This window comes from Mandrillus leucophaeus, unplaced genomic scaffold (assembly GCF_000951045.1).
Source record: "Mandrillus leucophaeus isolate KB7577 unplaced genomic scaffold, Mleu.le_1.0 Scaffold121, whole genome shotgun sequence".
Classification (NCBI taxonomy): domain Eukaryota; kingdom Metazoa; phylum Chordata; class Mammalia; order Primates; family Cercopithecidae; genus Mandrillus; species Mandrillus leucophaeus.
Genome location: NW_012100432.1, coordinates 1,273,525 through 1,284,706, shown reverse-complemented (window position 1 = coordinate 1,284,706; position 11,182 = coordinate 1,273,525). Strand labels below are relative to the sequence as shown.

The 11,182-nt window shown below is 32.9% G+C and overlaps 1 protein-coding gene across 2 annotated transcripts in view; it reads left to right on the top strand.

Moving 5' to 3' along the window:
• TMF1 (TATA element modulatory factor 1) overlaps positions 1 to 5,810 on the top strand; it is a 31,399-nt gene extending 25,589 nt beyond the window's left edge. For both annotated transcript variants that reach the window (XM_011970937.1, XM_011970931.1), the window contains exons 14-17: positions 863 to 964; positions 1,248 to 1,400; positions 2,768 to 2,893; positions 3,614 to 5,810. In XM_011970937.1, the coding sequence (XP_011826327.1) occupies positions 863 to 964; positions 1,248 to 1,400; positions 2,768 to 2,893; positions 3,614 to 3,757 (525 nt within the window). In that variant the 3' untranslated portion in view covers positions 3,758 to 5,810. The remainder of the gene's footprint in view (positions 1 to 862; positions 965 to 1,247; positions 1,401 to 2,767; positions 2,894 to 3,613) is intronic.
• The last annotated feature ends 5,372 nt before the right edge of the window (positions 5,811 to 11,182 follow it).

The window sequence follows — 11,182 nt, the reverse complement described above, 5'->3', positions numbered from 1 at the left end:
AAAATGAATTTTCCGTATTGAAAGAATTACCGTGTACTTGGAGTTAGCATAATATATTTAAACTGCTGACAGGTAAATTTAAATTACCTATTGAATTTATTTGGAGTTTTAAGAATACATTAAAAATAAAATGGATAAGCCAGAAATTTTATGGTTTGTAACACTCATTAGAAATTTTATGTTAAAAAAATAGGTTTAATTGATAGTATATTGTAGAATATGAAACTTAACAGAAACATTCTCATTCCATTATAAAACCCAACAAATTACATTGTTGTAATAAATGGGTCCTGTGATGATCCAACCAAGTCTATCTACAGTTTTAATTAGTAAATATTGTACTTTTTTTTTTTTTTGAAACTGAGTTTTACTCTTGTTGCCCAGACTGGAGTGCAATGGTGCTATCTTGGCTCACCACAACCTCCACCTCCCGGGTTCAAGCTATTCTTGTGCCTCAGCCTCCCAAGTAGCTGGGATTACAGGCATGCATCACCACGCCCAGCTAATTTTGTATTTTTAGTAGAGATGGGGTTTTTCCATGTTGATCAGGTTGGTCTTGAACTCCCAACCTCAGGTGATCCACCCTCCTTGGCCTCCCAAAGTGCTGGGATAACAGGCATGGGCCACCACATCTGGCCAAATACTATCTTTCTGATAAGACTTCAGAAGCCATTTTATGGGGAAATTAGAATGAATCTTAAAAAAATTTTTTTTTTCTTCTTTTGATTGTATTGAATTCCTTTGTAGTGTGGCTTTTTTAAAAGACTGAATCTTTGTTCTCGTTAACCCTGGGAAATGTGCTTGCTTTCTTTGCTTATCTCTTTGCTCTTTAATCTGAACATAATTTTTTTTACTCCCTAAGGAACGCAAGCCATTTTCTGTTTCTAGCACTCCCACCATGTCACGCTCAAGTTCAATAAGTGGTGTTGATATGGCAGGACTACAGACATCTTTTCTGTCTCAGGTGATGTTTAATGTTTTATATGTGCTTAGTTCTTAGAATAATAATAAAGGAAATATGCAAATGGCAATATTGTCTGTCATCATGACCTTGCTATTCTGTAGGCAATTCATCTGAATACTTGTGGAGGAGTGCTAATTGTAGTGAGAGGAAATACATGAATGATTTTTTGCCTTTGAGAAGACATTTAAAGCAAAAATTGACAGAACCATTTTTGTTAGAACCTGGTAATGGAAGACAAGCTATAATAACTGAGTAACTGTGTAAACTTTCTTAATTAACATAGGATGAATCTCATGATCACTCATTTGGACCAATGTCTGTATCAGCAAATGGAAGCAATCTTTATGATGCTGTAAGGATGGGAGCAGGATCAAGCATTATTGAAAACCTACAGTCTCAGCTAAAGCTAAGGGAAGGGGAAATTACTCATTTACAGGTATTGGAAAAATTAAATTTGCTATAGAAGTAAATGAAGTTTTGAGGCCCAATAAATAGCACCCTTCATTGCCATCTGAATTCTGAGCAAATTGAGAAACAAGATGATGTAGTGGCATGTGAAGCCCAAAATGTATCACATATATCAGTGATAAAGGCTAAAAAGAGAAATTAGCTAAGGATAACAGCCAACTGAATCTGCTGATTGCCAGAATTAGGCAGTTTTGAGTGATCTGTCACAGGAAATACTGGGCTGGAGCAGGCCTCCCATGTGTTACAACCTGCCTACATAAGACATAAGCATCTAGGAGCAGAGAATGCCTCCTTCTTTCAAGCAGCTGTTTCCCAACAGAATAAAGGGAAGTTGCTGAGCTGTGAATGCCTGTTCTATTCAGATTTACCTCTTAGATAAGTTGTGCCAACTACCCCGGGAAGGAAGGGATAAAGGGATGAGATGTTCGAACTGTAACACACTGTACATGGGAGGAAACAACAGGAGTTGTTGAGGGAGCATCCTTCCATCTTACCTTTTTGGCTTTTAAGAAACTTTATGCAGTCAGAAATGTTAAAATGTTTTACAGGTTGAGCTTCCCAGGTCAGAAATCTGAAATGCCCCCAAATCCAAAACTTTGAGTGCTGACATGCTGCTCAAAGGAAGTGCTCAAATGAGCATTTTGGATTTCCAGATTTGGGATGCTCAACCAGTAAGTACATAATACAATTATTCCATAATCTGAAAAAGAAAAAGAAATTTGAAACATTCCTGGTCTCAAGCATTTTGAATCAGGATACCTTTTTTCAGTGTTAAACACAATACACTCAGAAGTAGGTAAAAATTCAACTCCCATTATATACTTTCAGTTATATGAAAATATTACTCTATTAAAGAACTTGAATTGGCAAAAAGTAGATCAGACTAATCTTAATCCCAGATGTTTGTATAACCAGTACGCTATACAAGGACCTAATAAATTTCTTTGGTAGTGATGAACGCTTCTGTCGATACAACCTACACAGGTGGGGCTACATTAAAGTATGTTTTTATTTCTCTGGGTTCTTGTAGTAATTTAGAATAACTGAAATATATGTCATTTCCTTAGATTAGAAAAATATACGGTTGAATATTTTCAAACAAAAAGTTGGATTTTCTTCTTTATCTCTGTTGCATAGTAAATCTTATAAATGGTATATCTCTCAGGAAAGTTGGCACCCTTTTTCTGCCACTGTTCCCTTAAGAAAGAGCTAGCTCAAGGTTGTATGTTGACATATCTATTTCAAAAAAAAAACCCCATTAAATATTTTTATATTAGTGGGAGTATTAAAAAAGATATGTTTTGATTTAAACTATTTTGTGGTAATGCTTCTCAGCTAGAAATTGGCAATCTAGAAAAAACTCGATCAATAATGGCTGAAGAACTAGTTAAATTAACAAATCAAAATGATGAACTTGAAGAGAAGGTGAAGGAGATACCCAAACTTAGAACTCAGCTAAGAGTAAGTATTCTTCACCTAAGGATGATTCTAAGATATTTTAGTTCATTTACATTAAATCTCATGTTTTTAGTTTATAGTATGTGTTAGTGATTTTTTTGAAAATTAAAGAGTATTAATATTTGAGCAAAGAACTTTAAAAATGAATCTTTTATCTTGCTTGTGTCTTTACATATTCAAAGTAATTTTCACAATCACATTTAGTCCCAGTATAGGAAAAGAACTAGATTTGGCTACGCTTCATTTATAACATTGAACTTTGTATGATCTTAGTAATATTCTATTGATTGATGTTATATGTATCATCACAATTGTCTTATCTGGATGTTAGAAGACACTGTTAAGCCATAAGTGAGAATATGTTTTCTTTTGATCTTTCCTGTGGGCTAAATGCCAGGTAATACTTACACCACCACGGAACAAAGAGACTAAATTTTATATCAGATGTGCTTACATTAATGGGAGAGAACTCATAAATGGGAAGAATTGTAGATTTAGTGAAGAGAGGGGGTAAAATTGATAGCCTTCTAGCTTGTTTTTTTTCTTTAATTCCTTTTTTTGCTATTTAGTTCAACATTGAAGTGTGAGTTTAATTTTTAAAAGAGATGAGTATATACTTTTATTTAAATTGTAGTGTTTTCATTGTTGACTCCTATGGCAATATAAACATTAAAGATGTTTTGTGTAGTTATTTTAAAAATTGTAAACAAATACATTTTGCAGGATTTGGATCAAAGATACAACACTATTCTGCAGATGTATGGAGAAAAAGCAGAAGAGGCGGAAGAACTTCGATTAGATCTCGAAGATGTAAAAAATATGTATAAAACTCAAATAGATGAACTTTTAAGACAAAGGCTCAGTTAACGTGTGAAAATTGAATTCCCGTCAAACTGAATGTAAACATTTAATATCTAAACATTTAATGTGGACTTCCAATAAATTCTTTTATAGAATTAGAAAATGGGATTTACTGTAGAGCATAAAAATTTTTTTTAAATTGTTTTACACTATATAGTAATATTTACAATTAAATTATTTTGTGCAATATTTGAACTTTATTTTTGAAACTATTCTTTAAAGATTTATTTTTTAAAGCATTCATTTTTTTTTCCCTTGAATAGCACAGAGATTTATTACTTTATCCTCATATCAATATGGCTAGGGAAGAAGAGTGGTGTTCATATATGTATTATAGATATACAACTAGTTGTATCTATAATTGGTAAGTGTTTATATATATTAAGAACATTTAAAGAGTAATGTTAACATACTGAAACTTTGAAATCTTTCACATTTAAATTTTCAACATATCTTAATTACTACTCATGAAAATGTACATTGTGTTAAAGTAAAAAATTATTACATCGGTGGTCATTAAATTTTAAACTAATTTTTTTTCCTTTAAAAGTAAGAGTAACACTGACACTGTCTGAAATTTAAAGAGTGAATGATTTAAACTTAAAAATAAAATTTTGGTCTGAAATTTTATTTCACCCAGCTTTCACAATTAAGTCTGTATAAAATGTGGTACCTTTTGGTACCTATCCAGAGAAACCTGTACATATTCAATGTTATCTAGATGTGATTGGATAATGGAGAAAATTTATAATGATTTTGCAGTGGCATCAATAACATTTAAATGATTTTGAAGAAGTATTATTTTACTACCCTATAAAATGAATCAAAAATAATAAAGTTCTTAACATAATTTGCTCTTTAAAAATTACCTGTTCATATTTTGTAAACCCATATTTTTAGCACATTAAAAATGAATGTTTGATATTACAGAATATTCATAACAAAATGGAAAAATTATAGGAATTAACTTAAATTTGACATTTTATAATTCTGTGTGATTTATCATTTTATTTTTTCTTGAAATTTCAAACACAAGGAAGGCATGGAATAGCTTTTAAAAATAGCTATGCTTTCTTCCAAGTGTTATTTTATTCAAAAAGGTAACCAGGCTGTGTTTTAAACCTGTGAAATATTTTGATGCATTTTATTACTGAAAGTTATTTAACTGCCTTTACTTGCACATAAAAACTCTCATTTACGGCTGGGTGTCGTGGCTCACGCCTGTAATCCCAGCACTTTGGGAGGCCAAAGCGGGCGGGTCACCTGATGTCAGGAGTTCAAGACCAGCATGACCAACAGTTTGGTGAAACCCCATCTCTACTAAAAATACAAAAATTATCCTGGCGTGGTGGGGTGTGCCTGTGATCCTAGCTACTCGGGAGGCTGAGGCAGGAGAATTGCTTGAACCTGGGAGGTGGAGGTTGCAATGAGCCAAGATTGCGGCACTGCACTCCAGCCTGGGCGACAGAGCAAGACTCCATCTCAAAAAAAAAAGAAAAGAAAACTCATTTTTTAGATAAAATTAAAACACTGGTACTTCAGAGTATGAATACAAGTAAGACATCTTGAAGAATTTGGAGTTTTTCAGGGCAATTCAAATGACCTCATTTTTGTTCTTTTTGTATTCCAGACAGTGTTTCTGTCATTGGATCTCTGATTTGTAGCATTAATAAATATTCTTTCAGTGTGAGCCAGATTCATAAAATTAATTTTCTTCATTTTAGTGGTAAAAAGCAGTCTAATAGCTTTTTGTCAGCTTGATTTTTTTTTTTTTCTTTTTGGTAATATTCAAGGGCAGAATGACAGGACAGATAAGCAATAAGAATTGTATAGAATTAGAAAATACAGCAGTTCCCTCTTACCCATGGGACATACGTTCCAAGACCCCCAGTGAATGTCTGAAACCATGGATAGTATAGAACCCTCTATACACTGTTTTTTCCTAAACATATACACCTATGATAAAGTTCTATTTATAAATTAGGGACAGCAAGAGATAAACAATAACAAAATAGAACAGTTATAAGAATTCACTGTAATAAAAGTTATGTAAATGTGATTTCTCTGTCTCTTTCTCTCAAAATATCTTATTGTACTGTACTGACCTGTAATCAGACTGTGGTTGACCTGAGTAACTGAAACCACAGAAAGCAAAGTCGTGGATAAGGGGAGACTGAAACTTAAGTTACAAAATTCTGTGAAGCATTTGAAACTAGACGTTTCGGAATTATGAAGTAGTCCCTTTAAAGTATCCACTAGTAGAAAAAACTTCATTTGCAGAGAAAAGAGTGCAATAAAACTCTTTCCTAAACCTTTCAATTTTATAATATTAAACATTCTTTTTTAAATCCTTATTAACATTAATAAGATCAATTCACTGAAAATTTTCAAGTGTTTTCCATTGTATTTTAAAATGACAAACAGCTGTTTAAGTTTCTGGCTACATATTACCATGTATTACTCTTTATCTACAAATAAATAGCTGATACTCACACTGATCATATTTTGATTGTTATACACTCAAATCTCTCAATACTTCTGTAAGTTAAAGTGAACTTAAATAGTTTCTTGAAAAACTCCAGTAGGTGGCAGAATACCTATTGAATATTCATTGCTATACTTTGCTGTTTGTCATTAAAACATCTCTACCCATATTCTTGCAAAATAATATTTATATTTTAATGGATAGGAAAATGATTTGCAATTAGATGTTTCCACTCTTGAAAGAAAAAAGCTGCAAATAACATTTTCAATAACATAAAAAGTGAGTAAACAGAGGGAAGGTTGTGTGGTGATTTATAGAAAATTAAGCACAGACTGTAGATGTCCTTCCAATTCTTGGGAGGCTAAATTGAGTCTACCATTTCTTACATTTCTTTTACCTCTTTTTTGGGAATTCCCAGTTGTACAGTGTTTAGCATGTGGAATGTACCAAATATATCTATGTTGTGACTTAAGATATTCTAAATGTGGATAACTTCTGACCTAGGAAACATAAAGTTTGCAGTGAAGTAAGTGAAAAGAATGTTCAGGAAATTTTTTTTCGCCATCTCTTCAGTTGGCATTTATTGAGAGTTTTATTTGAATGCTTATTAAAAGTATATGATTTATAGTATTTAGAAAATAGAAGAAAAAAGAAAAGTGTAGATGTTTTATCTTGTTTTAATACTGTATGTTTAGTACATATACATTTATGTTGTAGTGTATCATAATTTTTCATTTTCATTAAAGTGAATCAGAATTTCCCTATTCTAGGTCCATTTTAAACCATGAAAACTTTTATCACATATTTTGTAAAGGGCTAAAAGTATGATTTAAACTACAGATTGACATAATATTTTAATTCTAAATGAAAGATAATGTAAATAAGCATGGATCTGATTGAATAAAGATTTTAAAATAGTAATAGTGTATTTCATTTTTAACAAAATGTATAGTGGTCAATAGTAATGAGTGAGGAGGAATCAATATTGTTTTATGAAAATATAACTTGTTTATATTTGAGATTAATATTAATATTTAAGAAAATGAAGATAAGCCCCAATTTTCTATAAGTTATATTATTAGTATTAAGTGTAGTTGTTTTTTTTTTTTTTTTTTTTTGGACAGAGTCTCACTCTGTTGCCTGGGCTGGAGTGCAATGGCATAATCTCGGCTTACTGCAACCTCCACCTCCCAAGTTCAAGTGATCCTCCTGCCTTAGCCTCCCAGGTAGCTGGGTTTACAGGTGCACACCAGCACATCCGGCTAATTTTTGTATTTTTAGTAGAGATGTGTTTCACCATGTTGGCCAGGCTGGTTTCGAACTCCTGACCTCAAGTGACCTGCCCACCTTGGCCGCCCAAAGTGCTGGGATTACAGGCATGAGCCACTGCACCTGGCCTGAAGTATAGTTTTTCTGATGAAGATATGTTTTCAGAAAACACAGTTCTAAGAATTTACTTATAACTTGCTGGTAACTACTGTAAGGATAATTTGTGTCCATTTTTAATCTTAAACAGTATCAAGACATTCTTCTAAAAGTCTTCTTATGTTTCTGTATTCAAGTAATAACAGTTAAAATAAGTTATCCTCTATTTCTGAGTTCATATTGCTTGTATTAAGCTCTGTAACCTTTAAAGTACTTTTAATCTTTTGCCTTTATACATATGCATTTTACCTTTCAGCAAATTAAGACTTTTTTGTAAGATAGACTGGAAATTAAATGTGTTTCTTCTTAGTACTTAAATACCTTTTCTCAAAACAAAACAAAAAACTCAAAATGCTTCAGTAATTCACAAATATGGTAAAGAGAATTTACTCGTAGAACTGTCTGGAATTCCCGCACTGCCCTACTCCCAAGTAGGCTAAATTTAATATTTAGAATCACAAATAATATTAAACAAGAAGGTAATGGTAGGTTTTTCCTTTTGTTTAATATTAAACATTCTTATTGCTTCTACAGGTATGGGCACAGCATGGTAGATAGAGGTATTCCTTCCATTTTTATAAAATGCCATGCCAATTTGTCTCTTTTAAAATTACAGTCTTAATTTTTAAAAATATATGTTGTTCAAAAATCTGTGGTCAGGTTGGTAATAGGAAATATAGTCTTTTCTTCTTTTTTCTTCTTTTGGGAAACATAGTCTTATTTTGTTCCAAGCACTGTGTAAGGAATTCAGTAATGTAGGATTATAATCCCATAATCATTGTTCTGAAATCCACAAAGCTCTAAAAACCACATATATTTTAATACATTTGCTGTTAAATCTACTTTGGTGGTAAAGCCTGCACTGCAGTGACATAGGGCTATGTATAGTCTTTAACTCATTTGGTGTGAATACTCATACATTTTGCTGCAGAAATATTGTGTGAGATTATGGGGTACTCACCCAGGACTCAATGGTGGTATTAAGTTAAACGATGGGCATATCTTTTCTATTTTTTAAAGTTCAGGCACACACAGGGACCCAAGGATTTTGGAAAAGGAGGTGTGTACCCAGACTTTATCATCAAGTCAACCTTTTAAAGTGGATGCTATTATCACCCCCATTTTTAAAAATAAAGATTAATTGCTCAAGGTCATATGGCAAGTAAGTGGCAAAGCTGGGATTCCAATTTGTGCAGTTTGGCTCCAGAGTCCATGTTTTGAATTATTAACTATATGGTGCTACTTTTCCTACTGCTTTTCTGTAAAATCATAAGCATATAGATCAGTTATAGCAAAAATTTATTCATTAAAAATGTCAACACCTTTTAATTGTGGTCTAACAGTTGGATATATCAGAGAACCAGTATACTATATTCTGTTGATATTGTTATCAATTTACTCATTGTAATTTGTTGGATTTGTCTCAATTTTTTTAAGAAATGCATTCTTCCATCTCTCTCTTTTTCTTCTTGCAATTTCGATGGAGTTTCTTATTTGTAGAAAAATCTAGGTCATTTGTCCTGTAGAGTTTCCCTCCATCTGGATGTTGATTTCTTACCTTTTGTTAGTGTGTTCTGCCTCCTGTGTTTAAATCTAAAGGCAATTATTTTTCAACAAAAATACTTCATTAGGTGGAAGTATATTCTTCCAGCAGGAGACAGATAATGTCCCATGGTTTTTCAGTTGTGATAACGAAATCATTGATGATCACTTCTTAAATCTATTAGTTCACAGAGCTTGTGGAGTGGTATTGTCATTTCTTTTTCATTTAGTAGTTGGAATGTTTCCAAAAAAAAATTTACTTCAGTTATTTTGTTACTTGCATCATAATTCATATAGGAAAGACAGTATAAATATTCCTGACTCTTTCCCTTTGTTTACCAGTTTTCAGAATAAGAGGTGGTTTCCCTCTATCATTAAAAATGAACGGTGATACCTTTTTGGCTTGCATGTTTGGTTGACTGGTTGTGTCTGATGTAATTATTTAAATTTAGCTGTCCTTCATCCAATTAGTTACCTTTATTTATTCTTTAAATTATCCTATCTTTGACTGGTAGGAAGGTTTTCAAGGTAGCTCCTGAGTCCTTTTGATATGACCCTAATAGTCTTTTGATTGCTTTGCTGCTTCCCGATGTAAGATATTGCAGGCTCATCTTGTACATTTCCTGCTCCAGACCCAAGATCATCCATTGTTCTACAGAGTCAGTGTTTCTTTTAATGGGAAATGGTTTATAGACATCACAGTGTGAGTGCAAGGGGGTGCTTCTTTCTACTGGGTAGCTTGTCTCTAGGCCTTTCCAATGAAGCATGTAGGAGAGATGTGTTTTTAAAGATTAACCATACTGTTAATCATACTGAGGCCTCTAAATGAAATTCAGAACTACAGGATGTTTATACAGCCTGATTAAACTTTCATATCTCTATCTCATGTCAAAAATTTCAGCTTCAAAGGTACCATCATAATTACTTCAACTTGGTGTATCCCACAATACCAATATTGCCACCAACAATTTGGTTACAGAATGCAGTCTACAAGAGTTTTTTTGTACTTTAGTCCTGAGACTACATCCCACTAAGTATATACAAATTAAGTTTTAAAGTCACTTGGGATAGCTCCTCCGGGTATATGCCACAATTGGAAAACATTTAGGTTCATTTAGTTTCATTTTACTTTCAAGGATTGCTTTTTAAAAATAGAATTTTGCTTTATAATGTAACATATTTACATGGCTCCAAAGTCATGTCTTCAGGCCAGGCATGGTGGCTCGTGCCTGTAATCTAAGCAGTTTGGGAGGCCGAGGTGGGCAGATCACTTGAGGTCAGGAGTTCGAGACCAGCCTGGCCAATATGGTGAAACTCCATCTCTACTAAAAATACAAATATTCCTCAGGCATGATGGCACATGCCTGTAATCACAGTTATTCAGGAGTCTGAGGCAGGAGAATTGCTTGAACCCTGGAAACGGAGGTTGCAGTGAGCCAAGATTGCACCATTGTACTCCAGCCTGGGCAAAAGAATGAGACTCTGTCTGACACACACACAAATAAACAAAAACCAAAAAACAAAGTCATGTCTTCTTTGTTCCTTATACCCCTCCTCTTCCCTCCTTGCCCATATAGTCATTTTAAATGTTAATCTACTTGTAAAATAATAATTAGTAAACATATATGTGTATACACATGTATACATACATTTTCCTCTTATAAAAATGGTATTTACATATTACATATTCTTTTCCCACTCAATATCCTGTAGTGTATAGAGATATTTCTCAATTCCTTTTTATGCATGCATAGTTTTACACTATGGATAAACCATAGTTTATTCAACCAACCTTCTATCGGTAGACATTTAAATTTTATGTCAACTCAAAGAAAATTTAAATTCTAACATTGATATTTTGGAGAGAAATTCTATTTGAGAATGGCTGTTGCAGTAAGAGAGACTCAATCTCATGTTCAAGTCTGTCATATCTGGTTTCCTGTAAGTCTGAATGACCACTCAATATGTAGCTGTTTAAA